Source organism: Monodelphis domestica, chromosome 1, assembly GCF_027887165.1.
Source record: "Monodelphis domestica isolate mMonDom1 chromosome 1, mMonDom1.pri, whole genome shotgun sequence".
NCBI lineage: Eukaryota > Metazoa > Chordata > Mammalia > Didelphimorphia > Didelphidae > Monodelphis > Monodelphis domestica.
This window is the reverse complement of record NC_077227.1, coordinates 636,978,981-636,997,334: the sequence shown is the minus strand read 5'-3', so window position 1 is coordinate 636,997,334 and position 18,354 is coordinate 636,978,981. Positions and strand designations below refer to the sequence as shown.

Sequence of the window (18,354 nt, the reverse complement as noted above, 5' to 3'; positions counted from 1 at the left end):
CCTCTTGGCCCTAATAATCTGGTGTTGACTTTTCTTGGCAGCCTACCAGCCTTTTGATTGCATCTTGGATTAAGGAGACATATAGTAACATAGAAGAATATAGTTTAGGTGTAAAGTAGTGGCCTGCAATAGTTTTGTTTATATCTACTTCTCCTACCCTCCTCTCTCCCTGTTCCCTAGATTCAAGGAAGAAGTAATAAAAGAAATGACTTGGTAAAAAGAAGTAGATTAGTCATTAACTAGTTATTAGCTTGGCTCCCAAACTTCTTTTTCACTCAAAGAAAGATTATCATTCATTTAAAATCAGAAACTTTTTAAGTAGAAAAATGAGGATCTGGCTGCAAATATTTTTTGATAGTAGATTAGATTACAATAATAGAATCTTCCTGAGCTACTTTTGAAGATTATATAGCATTTCTAGTGGTACTGGGGAAGCAGCGATGCTTTGTCTATATGCCTCCACTACTCCCCCTAGTCTTCCAGAGCAGTTGGTACTGTTGATCATAACCTGTGAAACCCTGTATGGTTTCATCCCCGGTTACCTTAGAGACTACCTCTCTCCCTCTGCTCTTTCTCCCTCTCTCTCTGAGCATCCTCAACAGGAGAATTCATCCTCTGTGCTGCTGCTAATGGGCTTTCTATCTGAATCCCAAAGGGGCAAAGTCTGGGTGTTTTTACATAGAGGGCTTTCTCATTTTCTGGAATTCCCTGATGAGAACCAACAGAGCCCAAGGTTGAAATTTCTTGCAAGGATTCAGGCCAGATGCATTTTATACTCTGTTATGTTGATTGTTATATTTCCTTTTATTCCTTTTTTTTCTCAAACCCTTACTAAAATATTGGTTCCAAGGCAGAAGAATGGTATGGGCTAGGCAATTGGAGTTGTGACTTGCCCAGGGTCACACAGCTTGCAAAGCATCTGAGGCCAGGTTTGAACCTAGGTACTCTATCTCTAGACCTGGCTCTCCATCCACTGAGCCACCTAGCTGCCCCTGCTTTTTAGAGAATAAAGAAAGCCCTGTGTTAGGCAAAGTGGACCTGTGACCACGGGTTTATTGTCCTCCTTTAGTAACATTTTTGAATTGTAGAGATATCTAAGCAAAGTTGTAAACTATTTTCAAAAATAAAAACTACTCACTTAGGTAGAAACATAAGTGTCCTTGCATTTGACAAAGGAAATATCTTGAAAAGCTTGTATTGAGCAAATACAAGTCGGAGCTTGGGATGAAAAGAGAACATCAATGACTAGTGGGAGTAACAAACACTTAAGTCCTTGGTGGGTTGCTGGTTCATAATGTGGAGCAGATTTTCCCCATTGACAAAGAAATGATTAAAATCTTCTTCTTCTGTCAACAGGAAGCCTAAAAGAGAAGAGCGTCTGAGTGAAGAGGCCGCCAAGGTGATTGCTAGCCTTCCCGACTTGACCTTCATGCACGCCAAGGTGTTGATGTTCCCAGCTACATTAACACCTTCAGCAAGCTGCCACGAGAAGGCTGACTGATAAGGGATGTGAATGGGACAGTTTCTATTGATTTTTGCTTCCTTCCTTTCCCTTCCCACCACCAAAAGCATACTGGCTTTAATTTAAAAAATAAAAACAAAAACAAAAAAACAGATTTCAAGTTCAGCTGATTTGTTGGTAAGCAGCACTAGAAAGATATACATAGTAATGTATATTTATTTACATACTGAAGTCCTAAATTTATATTAGAAAAATGTAAATAATCAGGGGTGAACATTTTTGAAGATCTATTCTTTTTGTGTTGCTGGGGTGTATACATTTATGTCTTTGTGAAATACACTGGTGGTGTCCTTCTTACAAAACTTTTAAAATGAAAAAAAAATTTAAAAACTCAAATCTTCACTGTCTGTGAAATCCCCTTCAGGTGTTTTTCAGATTGCATTGAATGTCCTCTTAATTTGCCTAACACATGGAATTACTTTTGCTATTACAAATGAGTTTTAAAAGGTTTAATTTTTTTTTTTGTATGTGGTGGGTTTGGTTCAGATCTTTTTCTTAAAGGCTGTTGCTGAAGATTTGAAGCTATTTTTTTTTTTCATCTTTTCCATCTGGCATATAGCTGTACAGCCTTTTATAAGGTACTTTCATCATTTGGTGTTCTGTTAATAGGGATGGATCATTGTCAAAACTTGATTGGGAGGGGTTGGATTAGAAAAATATTGTGTCTGCTTTAATCAATTTGATTTGGAGAAGGACCAAAATTACATGAATGTCTTGCAATGAAACTTACCTGTTACTGATTTTTTTTTCGTTCTATTATACCACTATTTTGTTTGAGGATTTTGCACAGTGTAAAATGACATAATCATAGATTGCTATGGTTTAGGCTGTATATACAGTAAAAGACTGGGGGTTGTAAATGTTTGGGGAAATTCCTATGGAAAAAAGAGAGATGTAGAAGAACCTCTAACAAGGTTAATATGCATGCCCCAGGTCTTTTGAGATTTAAGTGTGTAAATTTCCTTTTAGCTTATACAGAAATAAAATAATTTAAAAGATGTGTAGTCTGGTCTTCTTTGTAGAGAGAAGAAGGTTGCTATCAGTTCTGTTTTGTGAATAAGAACAAAATTAAGGAACTTCAAGGGATGCTTTGATAAAGTTCTATTTAGTTTCCATACCAAACAGCCTTCAGAAATGGTGAGTTCTCTACTGTCTAAAGGCTAGAAAAGAATTTTATTCTGGCCCATGAGAATTAGATCACAGCTGACCTGTGCTGGCATGTGACCATATGACAGAACACTAACAGATCATGGTGGTATCCTGAATATATTGACAATGCTACAGTGAAGTGCTAAGACCTGGGTTGTTATTTCTCGTTTTGATTTTTCCCAAACAAAGCAGAGTATGAAGTCAACAAGGCATACAACATATTCCTCCCGAGTGATTTTTAAACCTTCCTGGAAGATTTTAATTCAATAATTTGTTCATCAAAGCCTGTTCATGTTGTAGCTATGTAGTAGGAACCTATTCTTAACTATTAAAAAAGTAATATTTTAAAAATTAATTTGTAAAAATGCTACATTGAATTGTAGCAAAACTTGAAAAGCCTCATGAAATGGCCCTTTTATGGAAGAGGCAACCAAACCATCTTCCATCTGATTACCTAAAGTAAGACTTGGGTCTGAGCCTTATGACTTGGGTCATATATCTGATAATACTATCAGAAAATAAATTTGTAATTATTTAACTGTGGTGACCCAGGGCTCTATCACCCACTTTTGTTGCTCCCAATATGCCAAGTTATAATTAATCAGAATCTCTTGGTGGCATAACTGTTTCACTTTATAGATCTCTTCCATGAAAAGGGTCAAAAGATAGACCTCCACATACTTTTTTTCTGTGTCCACAGCCCTTTGATAAGTGCCAGTTGACAAATAGCATCTTTTCAAATTTAGGATCTCTCCTAGCCAGACTAAGGGTAATCAGCTCTACCAAAATCCTGGTCTCTTTGGAAGGCTTTGTGAAAAACAGCAGTTAGCAGTGGAAAGTTGAGTTGGTAAGAGGAGTGAATCTCTTTCAGCTCTAAAGTTCTCTGATTGTGTTCTGTGAATTGACATTTCTATAACACTTTGTTCTGGTATATAATATCACCTTTCATCCTCAGAGGAACCTATGAGGTAAGTAAGGTCAACATTTGTCACCTCCATTTTATAAAGCAACTAGAATCTGAGAGGTGAGGACATGGAGGGATCATAGCGAGAAGGGGTGCCTGTGAGGCTTGATTCTGTGCCTTCTGGATTCAAATCCAAAGCCATATAGTATAATTCAAAATGTTGAACTTAGAAGATCTCTAAGCAGGGTTCAATCTAGCCTTTTACTAACGATAAGACCACAGGAAGGTCACTGAGCCCCTCTTGGCATTGGCTGCTTCGCCTGTTAAATGGGAATCATAATTCTGTCACTTAATAATTAGCATTTATGTGGGACTTATGTAAACATTGGCCACTTATATAAAGCAAAGTGATCGAGTGTCACAACAACCCCATGGTATAGGTACTACAAATATAATTAGTCCATTTTTATAGTTGAAGAACCTAGCTCACAGAGACTTAAGTGACTTGCCTGTGGTTTGAATAACTGAAAAATGACCAGGGCAGAATTTGAGCCCAAGATCTTTCTTATACCCAAGTCTGCTGCTCACCTCTCTACCTAATTCACAGGTTATGCTGGAAAAGGTACTTTCTAACCCTTCAAAGTGCTCTATTTATCATTATTGTGACTTCTGCCACATTACATTGCTTCTCCCAATTAGGAAAGGTTAAATGTACCTCCTTTGATGTGAAATGGCTACCACTATGATGGTTCCTATGATGCATGCTTTATCTCAGGACTTGTTTTAGCAGCACTGGTATTTCCCTTTTTTGTCTGCTTTTTCTTTCTTTCCTTTTTAAATGAAGCACGTTAACATTTAGTCATAGGGTTAAAATCCATGGTTTTAGTTTGTACAACTGAAAATGTGTACCCTTGAGCCAGATTTGTGGTATAATTGTGTTAAAGAGCACTGTCTATTGTCTAGGAAAGTATGTTTGGAGTCTTGACATAGTAGGCTCTTTTCATCACTCCTGGCACCGTAGCCCAGCTCATAGGGAGGGGAGCATAGCAAAGGGAGAGGCTGCCAGCTGCAAGCTGATCTCCATACCCAGCCTCACAACTGCCCGTAGTGGCAGCTGCCCATTTGTTTCCTAAGCACAACCAGAGGACCAAGCAGTGGGGGGAAGGGAAAGACTCCATTGAGACATGAAAGAGCTGGTTGGTGCCCAGAGCCATCAGAACCAGCCAGAAGGCCTGGATTCAGTACTATAGAAACAGCCAACCAAGCACCCCGAGGCCCACCCCTTTACCACTGGTGCTCAACAGCTAGAATGTCTTGGGGTAATTCAGGTCATGATGAGAAGTTTGGATTCAAACCACCCAAGTCATTGCATTCTATGCTTTGGTCTCTATGTCTGATATGTCATAATGATAACTGACATTTAGAGATGGCTTAATGCTGGCAACACATTTTAGATTCGTATTCACGGGCTCTTTACAGCCTTTTAAGATAAGTACTACCTACAGGTTTCCCTGTTTTACAGATCCTTAAGTGACTTGTCCAGGGACACATAGGTACAATTCAAACCTGGGTCTCACTCCAGAGCCCAAATCCAGTATTCTCTCAACCACAGTACTTGGCCCCCCAAGTATGGAAACTTGGCATTCTCTCTCGCTTGACAGTTCTATATGCTATTTGTAATTATATTCGCTATAACTGGTACCTTCAGGGTCTCCTGTTCATGACCCTGCCTGCCATAATTAAGTATACAACATAGTGAAAATAAGTGGTAGGTGACAGAGTCTTTGCAAAGTAGGCAACAATGTTCCAGGAGAGAATTTTCACTCTTCTGGGATATTGTTTTCCCAAGTTACTTTATAGCATTTCATAACTTAAAACACCACACTCCTGTCCCCCCTCCCCAAGTGCCCTAAGGTTTTTTGAGACTTTGGGAGAACATGCTGTGTTTCCACTCACCTAACTACTTCAGCTCAGACTTCCATCACCTCTTGCCTAGATTGTTGCAGTGGCCTTTGAATGGGTCTCCCTTATAGTCTCTTACCACTCCCATTCATCCTCCACCCTACTGTAGCCAATTCAGTTTACTTCAGCAAAGATCTAACCATGAGGCTTCCCTGTTCAGTCAATTCTGGTGGCTTCCTGTTGCCTTTAGGATAAAATATACTCATCTATTTAGCTTTATTGTCTTTTTTTTTTAATATTTTATTTTCCCGATTACATGTAAATAGCCATTTTCAGCATACGGTGTCTGAGCTTATGAGATCCAAATGATCTCCCCCACTTCCCCTCCCTTTGATGATAAGTCATTTGATCTGGGTTATCCATGCTATTTAACTTTTAAAATCCAATGCAATCTGGTCCCATCCTGTGTTTCCAGCTTCGCTGAATATCCCTTTTCCTCTCCCATTCTGTGCTCCAACCAAACTTCTCTTTCCTCTGTTGCTCACACTCATCTCCCATCGCCCCCTGCCTTTGTCCTGGCCCTCCCTCCCACATGCGTGGCGTACACTTCCACTCAAGTCCCTCTCCCTTTAAGCTGCAGCTCAGATTTCCATAATCCACAAGTGTGTGTATATTCAAAGGCAGGACACCTTTCTGACATTGAAATCCTAGTAATAGATATATCATTGTTAAAAAAAGATTCAACTCGGGCACCATCTTGGACATGAAGTCTTTCCCGATCTCCCCAACTACCAAACTACTTTTTATTTAATGACTTGAGTGTGCTTATGGGAGGATATGTATTTCTTGTCTCCTCCATTAGAATGTGAACAAGAAGTGATTCTTTTTCTTTGAATTCCTAACACTTAATGCAGAATGTCATTTTTCAGTCATGTTGGACTCTTCCTGACTCCCTTTGGGATTTTCTTGGTCGAGATTGGAGTGGTTTGCCATTTCCTTCAGGAAATTGAGGCAAACAGGACTGAGTGACCTGCCCGGGATCACATAGCCACTAAATATCTGAGGTCACATTTGTACTCCAGAAGAGGAGTCTTCTGACTCCAGACCTAGTGCCCTGGGTGCCGCCTAGCTGCTTCAACATATTAGATGTTTGGTAAATACTTGTTCATTGATTGGAGAAACACCATGAGAAAAGCTGATGATAGGATCATATATATGGTGTAGTAGAACAGGTATTCATTCTATTTGGAGTTGGCTGCCACCAACTTGGGGTAAACCCACTTCCATTTTCTTGTGCTACTGCTATTCATCTGTAAAATTTAGGGACCCAGGTGGGACAGTGGATTGAATACTGGACCTAAGAGGAAGTCCTGAATGCAAATCTACCCTCAGATGCATATTAGCTTTGTAACTCTGGGTAAGTCACATAATCTGTTTCCTCAACTAAAGAGGAATGGTAATAATACCTACTTCCCACACTTATTATGAAGATCAAATGAGATAAAATTTGCCAAAACACTTAGGGCCGGGAGAAAATACAATAAATACTAGTTTCTTTTCCCTTTCTTGTTGAAGAATTAGATTAAAGAGAATCATAGAATCTCAGCTTTGGAAGGAACCTTAGTTCCTGACTTCCAGTCAGTACAACAATTTTTTTCGACCAGGTATCAATCATCAAACCACTACTTGAAAGCCTACCAAATAATGCAGAGCTCAATACCCAGCGAGGTATTAAGCTCATTTCTAAGCAGCTCTCATTTTTAGACAGTTCCTTCTTTTGTTAGGTAGCAAAATCTGTATCCCTGTAACTGAACCATTGGACCTCATTCTGTTGTATATCCATACTGGATAAATCCAATCTTATCCTCAATGCATGGTACTACTGCCCTTTAAGTACTGGAAGGCAGAATCATGTCCCTGCTGACTTGTCTTCCTGACTAAACATGCCAAAGTTCCTCCAACCGTTTCACCCATAGATGGTTTCCCGGCCGGTCGCCATCTCTCCTTCACCTTCTATCAGTAACCCTCAATATCTTTCAAAGAGCTGAGCATGTATTCCAAAGTTGGCCTTTTTATTCATAGGATTAGAGACGTGGCCAACTTGTCTAAGCTGCTCATTTTAAAGCCTAGTGAGATTGTAATCGGCCAATGTTCTCATAGCTAATTCAAACCCAGGTCCTCCAGCTCCAAATTCAGGAATATTCCCCACTGCACCACACTTTCTCAATGAGCACGGAGTACAATTGGAGAATCACTTCTCATTCTGGACCTTGGATGTTTTTAATGTAGCCTATGACATCATTTGATTCTTTGACAGCCACATCACATTGTTGATTCATTAAGCTTGCTATCAGATTGAACCCCTGAGTCTTATACCCATTTAACTGCTGGTAAATCACAGCGTTTCACACACACACACACACACACACACACACACACACACACACACTCCCTTATCCTACCTCTGTACAGTTTGGTTTTTTTACTCTAAAAGTAGTTTACATTATATCTCAATCAAATTTCATGTTTTTAATTTAATCCCACTGTTTAGCCAGGCAAAATGTTTTTTTAGTTTTTGACTTGTTATCACACAATTAACACCAGTAAAGACCTTCCAGTCTGACAATGGGTCATTTGATCAACGCTCTTTGGTAATGATTCAACAAGATACAAACTCATCTATTTTAATCTTCCTACATTTCTCTACTTTATACAAAAGGATATCATAAAAAGTCACAAGACCCAATCGTCACTCCCAGTTGCCCCTTCCCCCACCAACTGTTAGTCTAGTTTCCTTTCCATAGATCCAATATCCAAACATATTTTGAGGGACAATATTTACTAGGAGAAGGACAAAAAATTACTGTATTCTTTCTGGCTTGTTATCCATTTGCCTCTTTCTCTCCTACTTACAAGCTCCTGAACAAAATTGGAGGAAGTCTCAGAATCACAGACTGGGTATATTACCAATTCATGTTTTGCCACAAAACCATGGGCCCTCATTGCAGCAAAGAAATCATTCTATTCTTCCTTTTTTGATTCCCTGTCTCACTCCCTATAGAAGCTAGTTCAAACCTCTTTGCAGTTTAACCCTCCCACACATGAACATACCTCCTCTTCCTCCATGAAAACCACTGCTTCTTCCTGAAAAAATTTGAGGCTATTCAGCATTAGCTTCCTCTTTTCCCAAACCCTTCATCTTAAAACCTTTGGACATTATTCTCCTCCTTCCCTCCTTTTCCTGTATCCTGACAAAGAAATTACCTTTCTTGCTAAGGTCAACCCCTCTACATATGTTCCCAATCACACCTCCTCCCATCTTCTCTAGCAGATTATATCCTGGACCAGCCCCCCTCTCTAGAATCTTCAGTCTCTCCATTGGTTACATCCCCAATATCAAGCATGCCCAAGTCTTCCCCATCCTTAAAAAAAATATATCTGTATTAGGTCCTACTATCCCTTCACAAGCTATCTTCTATGTCTCTTACCTTTCTCAGCCAAATGTCTTTTTTTTTTTTCAAATTGCTTCCACTTTTCACTATTCAGCCTTTGGGAATTTGGCTTCCAACCTCTTCACTCACTCAACTGAAAATGCTCTCACCAAAGTTACTATTGATCTCATTGCCAAATCTGATGGTCTCTCAGTCATTATCCTTCATGGCCAATCTCCTACATTTGTCACCCTTGACTTCCTTTTCCTGGATGTTCTACTTTGAACTTTCCTGATACCAATCTCTCTTTATTTATCTCCTACCTCTCTGATCACTTCTTAGTCTGTTGCTGGTGTATCACTCCATAACTGTGATTATTCACCAAAGTTCCATCCTAGGGCCTCTTTTTCCTCTATACACTCAATGACCTTCTCAGATCCCATAGATTTATTCCCATATCTATATATCCAGCCCATTTCTCTTTTGAGCTTCAATCTCACATTATTAATCTCCTGTTGAACATTTCAAATTGGATGTCCTGGAGTCTTCTTTAACAAAATAATGTTATTTTTAAATTTTATGTATTTTTTTTATTTAGCAAAAAACCTCAACTTCCTAACTCCTCTACACCCCCAATTTTGAACAACAGAGAAATAAAACTCCTGAAACAATGATATGTAGTCTAGAAAAATAGTTTTCCATATTGTCCATGTCCAAAAAGATATGTCTTGTTTTTCAGTTGGAGTCCACCTCTAACTGGAGGTGAGTAGCATGTTTCATCATTATTCCACTAGAATTGTATATTCATTACCATTAGTCATTATACTGAAGCTGTTTATCTTTACCATATTGTTTTCATGTATAAATTGTCCTGGTTCTATTTATTTCACGTTGCATCAGTTTATGCAGGTCTTCATGGGTTCCTCTGAAACTACCCCCTTCACTTCTTACAGCACAATAGTTTTCCATCACATTTATATGCCATAACTTATTCAGCTATTTCCCAATTTCTGGGCACCCTCTCAGATTCCCATTCTTTGTCACCTCACTTAAAGCTATGCATAATTTGTATGTCCTTCATTAGAATTTGCTCCCAGTCCCTTCCTTAAACTACCTTCTCTCTAATTCTCTTCTTTCTATTTCTCCCCTTTCCCTCCTATTTCCCTGTCGAAGACATATATATCTATATTAAATTTTGTAATTATGTTTTTTATCTCTGACCTGACCAGTTTAGATGAGAGTGAGATAAAAATGTCAGTCACTCCTTCCCCATACCCTTCTTGTTTGTATAGATGTCCACTCATGCACCCTAATTATGTGAGAAAAGTTTTCCTAACCTTCCTTTCCTCCCACCTTTGGTAATATATTCCTCTTTCCTTCCATTCTCTTAAGATCATCAGGACATAATAGAATCATAAAATAGAACCACTAGTCCAATTAGACTCTCTCTGACCCCTGATGATGGTAGAGTTCAAAGGGGACGTAGGTATCACCGCATATTGGTGTACAAGCATGTTGACCTTTGTATATTTCTTTTGACTCCTATGTTTGAACTTTTAGCATTTCTGTATAGCACTAGGCTTTTTATCAGAAATATTTGGAAATCCTCTATTTTGTTAAATACCCATTTTTTCCCCTTGTATCTTATACTCAGTTTTGCTGGGCAAGTTATTCTTGGCTATAAATCCATATCCTTTACCTTCTGGAATATTGTAGTCTAAGTTCTCCACTGCTTAAGAATGGAAGCTGCTAAGTCGTGTTTAATTCTGACTATGGCTCCTTGGTACCTGAATTCATTCCTTTTTTCTTCTCTACCTGGGAGCTCTGGATTTTGGCTGTGATGTTCCTAGGAGTTTCCATTTTGAGCTTCAGGAGATGACCAGTAGATTCTATCTCTCTATTTCCACTTTGCTCTGTGGTTCTGTCTACACTTTTTTTTTTGGCATTTAAATAGTCCAAAAATTTTTAATCTTCTTCTCTTTGATCTGTTTTCCAAGTCAGTTGTTTTTCCTTTGAGATGCTTTACCTTTTTTTCTATTTTTTTTCAGACTTTTGACTTTATTTTAATAGTACTTGTGTTGCCTCATAAAGTGACTGGCTTTTATTTATTTGATCCATTCTGATTTTCAGGGAATTTGTTGCTTGGTCAAGGTTTTATACCTCTGGTGTTAATTCCCTTTCCAAACTTTCTTCCATACTTCTTATTTCTTTTCCAGTTTTTTCTCAAGTGTTCTCATTTCATATTCAAAAATATTTTTCTTACTTCATTTCTTCCAGGAATTCTAATTGAATTGATTTCAAGCTATATTTTTCTCTAGTGTTTTGCTTGTAGATGTTTGAAGTCATTTTCTTCTGATTTTATGTCTTGAGTGTCTCCGTCACCATAATAGCCCATTATGGTGAGATTATTTTTGTTTGCTTATTCTTTCAGCCTACTTCCTGACTTCAGATTTGGATGTTAGGGCTAGGCTAGTCCTGTTGCTACTTTCTCAGCCAGCTCAAAATTTCTTTTGGTTCAGGATAGCAGGGTTGTGAGCTCCCTTTTGGTCTTCACTGCCTGCCCTGATTATTTCTCCAGGCTAGAAACTAAACATCTCTTCTACCTCTTCTCAGTGTGCCCTGGATCTGTGACCCAGAACTGAGTAGTGGGAAACAAAGCTGCCAGCTGGCACCTGTTCCTGTACCCTGAACGAAGTTGCCCTGTGTGGATCTGAGACTTCCACATGCCCTGGTGCACATCTCTTCCTGAGTGTTGGACTATTATTCTCTGTGCACATCTGGCCAAACCCCTTGCCCAGTGTCCAAAGAAATCTCTGTCTCCCTATTCTGATCTGAACTGGGTAAATAACTCACTGTCGTTTAGGTGGGATTTCTTCATCAGGATTTGGTCTGGTGAGAGTTTTGGATTTCTTTGGGGGATTTTTCCAGGGCAGAGGATACTTACAATACATTTTTCTGTTATTGAGCTCTTCCCTGAGACTTCTTGAAGTCCACATATCTAAAAATGAACTCATTTCTCCCCAAACTTTCCTTTTTTCTAGACTTCCTTATTTTTGTTGAAGAAAGGCATCGACTACTCTTCAAGTGTTTCAGATTAGTCATTTCAGGATTTTCTTGGATTCCTTCCCCTCTATCATCTCCACAGATCCAATCAGTTGCCAAATTTTACTATTTCTAGCATCACAACAATTCTCACATTCTACTTCTTTCCATTCACAAAACTACCACTTTAGTTCAGGCCCTTGAAGCTAGTCATCCTGATTATTGCAATAACTTTCAAATTGGTCTCCTTACCACAAGTTTCTCATCCCTCTAGCTTCTCCTACAGACTCTTGCCAAAGTCATTCTTGGGGATCAAAAATCTGACCATGGGACTTCCCTACACAATCAACTTCAGTGACTTCTCTTTTCCCTAGGACAAGGATTCTTCACTTTTGTGTAGCGTGAATCCTTTTGGCCCTCTGGTGAAGCCCAGACTCCTCAGAACAATGTATTTAAATACAGAAGAGAAAACACTCGGATTCAAAAGGAAACTCAAGCACATTGCGATAAAGATATAATTGTTTTTCCCATCTAAGATCACAGATTCCCTGAAGTCTATCCATGGATCCAAGGTTAATAACTCCTGCTCTAGAGTAAAATATAAACTCCTCTGTTTTACTTTTAAAGCCTTTCACAACATGGCCCCAACCTATTTCTCCAGCCTAGTCAGATCTATTACTCCCCTTTCTGACTCTATGCTTCAGCCAAATTGGCCTTTCTTTTTGTTTCTTTCACACTACACTCCATCTCCCCTATTCCTTTGATTTTGTAAAGGCAGGGAATGCTCTCTCTTCTCACCACCACCTCACAGTCTGTCTCCCTCCCTCCCTTCTTTCCTCTTCTCTATCTTTGTCAATCTCTCTCTCTTCTTCCTCTCTCTTCCTCCCTCTTCTCTTTGTCTCTTTCTCCTCTGTCTCTATCTTTTCCTCTCTCCTCTTCCCCCCTCCCTTTCCTCTTTCTCCCTACCTCTTCTCTTTCTCCTCTCCTTTCTCTCCTCTTTTCTCTTTCTCTCTTCTCTCTCCCTCTTCTCTTTGTCTCTTTCTCCTCTGTCTCTATCTCTTACTCTCCCACTTAATATCTTTCTCTCCTTCTCTTCCCTTATGATATAGCTCAAACACCAACTTATATAAGAAACCCTTTCTAATCCCTCCCAAATAATTCTATATCTAATTTTGAATATATCTGTATTTATTTACTTTATAGTGTCTTATACATATATGTTCTTATACATCCTTCTCTCCCTTATTAGAATGTAAGCTCCTTCCTTGTAAGGGGCTGTTTAGTTCTTTGTATTTTAATTCACAGGCATAGACTCTGGTACATAGGAAGGTCCTATTAAATACTTGTTGATTAATTGGTATTCTCTCTCTGGTGGTGTAGAACCCAGAGAAATTTCAGTTAAATGGAGTATATATATATATATATATATATATATATATATATATATATATATATATATATATATATATATGCCTTTCTCAAACCAGAAATTACCCAAATGGAACTGTTTATCTTCCACAAATTTATCTAAACTTTTGGGGAATCTATTTGTTAATAAACTGTCTCACCAATAGGGATAACGAATTCCACAAACTAACTTAGCCACCATATAAAACTTCATTTTCTTTTTTTAATTAAGACTCAAGGGCCACCTACTAGTGAAAACGGACATTTTTTAAAATATATTTTTTGTAAATGTCTTTAATATCTGGTTTAATAGAAAACAGGTAGATTCTTATATCTACTTCTGAATTCAATCTATTGTGATTACGTTGCTTTTATTAAAGTATTGAAGAAAATATAGCCTGATACAGACATGTAGTTGGAAAAAGGAAGAGTATTTTAATAGGTAAGTAACATCTTAGTATTATTATGAAAATAATTTTGACCTCCCAGAGCCCCTAAAGGGGTCTTTTGGGACCCTCAAGGGTCCCCAAGGATCATACTTTGAGAACCACTGAATTCAGTAATCCCTGAGGTCTCATTCAGTTCTAGACCTTCAAGGAGTTTAACTAAAGTTGTTGATTATCTCTGTTTTCCCATTGAGATTTCCCATTGGATTTCCCATCCAATCATTGACCACAACAGACTCAGTTATCCCTCTGAAGAAACCCTAAAACACTATACTCTATGCTGGCTTCCCTTTCACTGAAACATTTTTCAAATTAACTATTGGTTCTCCCAATGCCTATAGAAGAGATTTATCAATTCATTTTAAAAGAACAATAAATCCATTATTAACATGTCATGTTTGTGAAAAATGGCTATTTTTCAAAACAATTTGTCACAGGAGAGCTCTCTGCCCCAATTCTGGTTCAGTTCTGAAGCAGTGTGAGTATCCAAGAGCCAAGAAAATCATTTTTGGAGAGAAGGCAAAGGAGAGACTGGCTCCTTATTTCATCCAGGCTGGAAGTGTGGTAGCAACTCCCAGGCTCCATCTTTCTCTACTAACTGGTATGGACGCTTTAATGTGCTCTGTTTTTCCAACCAGGGCCAATTTACCCTCCTTCATGGTCTAGCAGCCCTCTGCTCCTAGATGCTCGCCATTTTGCAACTAGATCTAGTATGAATAATACTCCACTGGCTTTAGCCACTGCAGTTTAGAACTCCTGAACTCAATCCATCATCTTATTATCTGGAGCAGCAAAGACCCCATGTCTGGCCTGACCCTGAAGCACTTCTGAGAAGGATTTTCTCTGGACTAGACCCACAGGAAGAGGCCGTGCTTTCAGAATTTCTCAGATGCTTCTTGGCTTGCAGGGTCTAGATCCCTCCGCTTCTCCTAGCATGGCTCAGGACACCCATCAGAGAGCCAGAGAATGTGCATGAAGACTGTCACTGTGGAGGCCTGTTGAGGTCCAAAGTTGGCCATGTTGTCATTTATCACTTAAATGGGTTAGAAGAGGTTGGATGGCCACGTGTTCTGTGCAATGGCCACAGCTGCTAGGAAAGCTGCCTCACTGATGTTGTCAGATGGATGGATGGGACGGTCCCCCGTTTCAAGGAATCTGATGGAAGGTGACTGAAGGGAGGGCCTACCCTGGGGAGAAAGCTACCCAGCCAAGGATTAACTTTCTTCCTGGCCACTCACTTGCTTTTTTCAGAGCAGAATTTCTTTGCTTTTACCCTTTTTTGCATGTCAAAAGATGTGTATTTCTCCAATTATGCTCAGTCCATGTTGGGGTAATGTTTCTCTAAGCATTGAAATCTTGGCGAAATTTTTTATGTCTGTGGCCAAACTCCCCTCCTGGGCCCAGGACCATAAATCTGGTCAATTTACTGAGCAAGTATGCCGCCCAAATCTTGCACAGGCACTGCCTGCTTGTTATTTACTGAAAAATTTCAGCAACAACAGAATCTGGCTCCCCAGCCAGGCAGCTTTTGCTGTAATGGATATTTTGGCGTCCTGGGAGGAGGAAGGAGAGCCATCTCACCCCCTGGTTAAGGATTCTGTCACAAAAACCATCCATTTGAGCCATTAGGATGTTTCCTTGCCGTTTTCCCAAGTTTCCCTGGCAACCGGAACATTGATACGGGTGGGAATTGTTCATTAATTTGCTCAAAAGAACATCACAGGCCAATGTTGAGTATCTTTTCAAAGTAAAACCTTTTCAGAAAACACATCGAACACATTTCCCCATCACCCTGGAATGGTCAGCGGGAGCCCTCCCTTTTCCTTGTTGGCTTCATCACCCACAATATTTATTCACATTTTGGGTCTCCATGTGGGAGAGGGAAAAGAGTCAAAAAGGCTCCTTTTGAATCCCAGCTGTTTCCGACAGTCCCCGCAGCCTTGGACAAGTCCATTGACCATCGGAGATTCTGAATCGAGGAGGCTGGCATAGATCACCCTTCCCAAGTCCCTTCCAGCATCCTTCCGCTGTGCCGTCCTTGAGAGATGATACAGACATGCTTTTGGTGGAACTCCGGCGCTGACATCGCCTGGGCCCTGGGAGGAGGGCAGCGGCTGGCTCCTTAAACGCCGGTCCCTCTATTTGATCATCTGTTGGCCTTTCAGATGTTTGGAAAGAAAAATCTTCAGTTAAATGATCCAGAAAGCTTCATTTTCACCTCTTCCTTCCCTGCCTTCCCTCTGCCCTCTCCCAGACTCACCCCAAACTTTTCTTTTCTCTCTCTCTCTTTTTTTTTTAAGCAAATCAAAGTCAAGTGATTCTTGCTTCACCCAAATACCTTTGAAAAGGATGAAATGCTCACAGGTTGCACCTGTGTCAAGTTACGGTGTGTCAGAGTAAGGGAACATGGGCAGACTTGGCCCCATCTTAGAACATACGGAAAGAGAAGAAAACATGATCAGAAATGGAAATCTCGGCAGTGAGTTTCTCCTAGAAAGAAAGATCTGATATCCAGAATAAACAGGGAACTGATTCCCATGTAGATAAGCCAGGGAAGGCTGGAGCTGACAGACACATCTAGAGGGCAGCAAGGTGGTTTGGTGGATAGAGCGCCACCAGACCTGGAGATGGGAGGTCCTGAGGTCAACTCTGGGCTCCGGCACTTCTTGGCTGTTTGACCCTAGCCAAGTCATTAATTCCCATGGCCTAGCCCTTACTGCTCTTCTGCCTTATTGATTCTAAGATGTAAGGGTTTAAAAAAATAAAAATAAAACACATACTCTCAAAAAGGAAAAAAAAAACAAACAAGCTATCAGTAACTATATGAACAAATGTTCCAAATAATTAGAAAAATGAAAATTATAACAAATCTGAGGTTCTACCTCAAATGACAGTTGCTTAGATGACCTTGCATTATCATCATTTAGATAATATTTACATGTTAGGCACTATGCTTTTACATCCTCACAGCAATGCTGGGAGAGAGGGGCTATTATTATCCTTGTTTTAGAGATGGGGAAACTGAGGCATTTGGAGAGGAAGGGACTTGTCCAGGGTCACACAGCTAATAAGTATCTGAGACAACTCTTGAATTCAGGTCTTCCTGATTCTAGGCCAAGCTATCGATCCACTGGACCACTTGGCTGCCCCCAAAGCAGGTACACAGATATCCTATTGTTGGAGCTGTCAATTGGCTTAGCCTCTCTGGAAAGAAGTTTGGGATTTTACTCCAAAAGGCAATGAATTGAGCCATTAGTTCCACTATTAAGCCTACCCAGGAATATTGCTGATAAATGTTTAACAATTCCCCCTCAGGGGGGAAAAAATGGGTAAGCACTTATAAATTTCATTTTTATTAATATGTTCTTAATTCTACACAATCAACAAAATATTAAATCAATTAAGCTTCAATTTGTTGTATTCTCTGATAACAGAAGAATAAACACTCACAGGGAAAATTTAACAATCAGGCATGAGCTGTCCCACACACTCCTGCTTCTATTCCCAAATAGATCAAAGAAAAAGGAGGAAGTTTATACATACAAAAATATTTATAGGGGGCAGCTGGGTGGCTCAGTGGATTGAGAGCCAGGCCTAGAGACGGGAGGTCCTAGGTTCAAATCTGGCCTCAGACACTTCCCAGCTGTGTGACCCTGGGCAAGTCACTTGACCCCCATTGCCTAGCCCTTACCACTCTTCTGCCTTGGAGCCAATACACAGTATTGACTCCAAGACAGAAGGTAAGGATATATATATTTTTTTTAAATTTATTTATAGTGGTGTTTTATAAGAACAAAGATTGAAACTAAGGGGATGCTCATCATTCACAGAAGGATCCAACAAATTATGGTATAGGAATGTAATGGATTATTATTGCTCCATGAGAAATGACAAAAAAAGAGTTTCGGTGAGGCCTGAGAAGATTGCAGATTTTTAAAAAGGATTGACAGTTCTAAGACTTTTATTTAGTTATTTCAGAAAATATGTTTCTTCATTTGTTCCAAAACACATTTTCAACAATAACAAAATCTATTCAAAAGTGTAACTTTTTAAACTTGGTGAGAGAACAGCAGAAAAGGAATTTGGAAAAAGTGGCATCAAAAGTAAAAACTAATAAAAACAACCCTTTTACACAGATGCCTAAATATGGCAGGTACAATTTTCCTTGAGTTCCTTGCTGAAATTTGATCCATAAAATAAACAGGCTAAAATAGATTTTTTTTAAAAAAAAAAGACCACCACTTATCCACCTTTGCATTATGAGTAGAACCCAAAAAACAATTCATTAAGAACTACACTTTTAAAAGACTTTTTGAAAGACTTAAGAACTCTGATCAATGCAATGACCAGACATGATTTCAGAGGACTAATGTTAGTATCTGATTCCTGAAAGTGAGATAAAGAACTTACAGGGTATAGAATAAGGTGTATATTTTCAGACACAGCCAGTGGGAGCATCTGACTTGCTTAATTTTTACTACCTAGCTACCAGGGTTTTGTATCTCTTTTGTATTTCTTCTGTGTTTTGCATTCCTTTACCTCCATGGGGCT

At 39.3% G+C, this 18,354-nt stretch overlaps 1 protein-coding gene across 3 annotated transcripts in view; it reads left to right on the top strand.

Annotated features, from left to right (window-relative positions):
- The window catches only part of AFTPH (aftiphilin), a 110,258-nt gene extending 107,738 nt beyond the window's left edge, over positions 1-2,520 (top strand). For 2 of the 3 annotated variants that reach the window (XM_016428037.2, XM_001374752.5), the window contains one exon: positions 1,357-2,520. In XM_016428037.2, coding sequence (XP_016283523.1) covers positions 1,357-1,501 — 145 coding nt within the window. In that variant the 3' untranslated portion in view covers positions 1,502-2,520. The remainder of the gene's footprint in view (positions 1-1,356) is intronic. The other variant, XR_008915624.1, reaches the window with a different exon arrangement.
- The last annotated feature ends 15,834 nt before the right edge of the window (positions 2,521-18,354 follow it).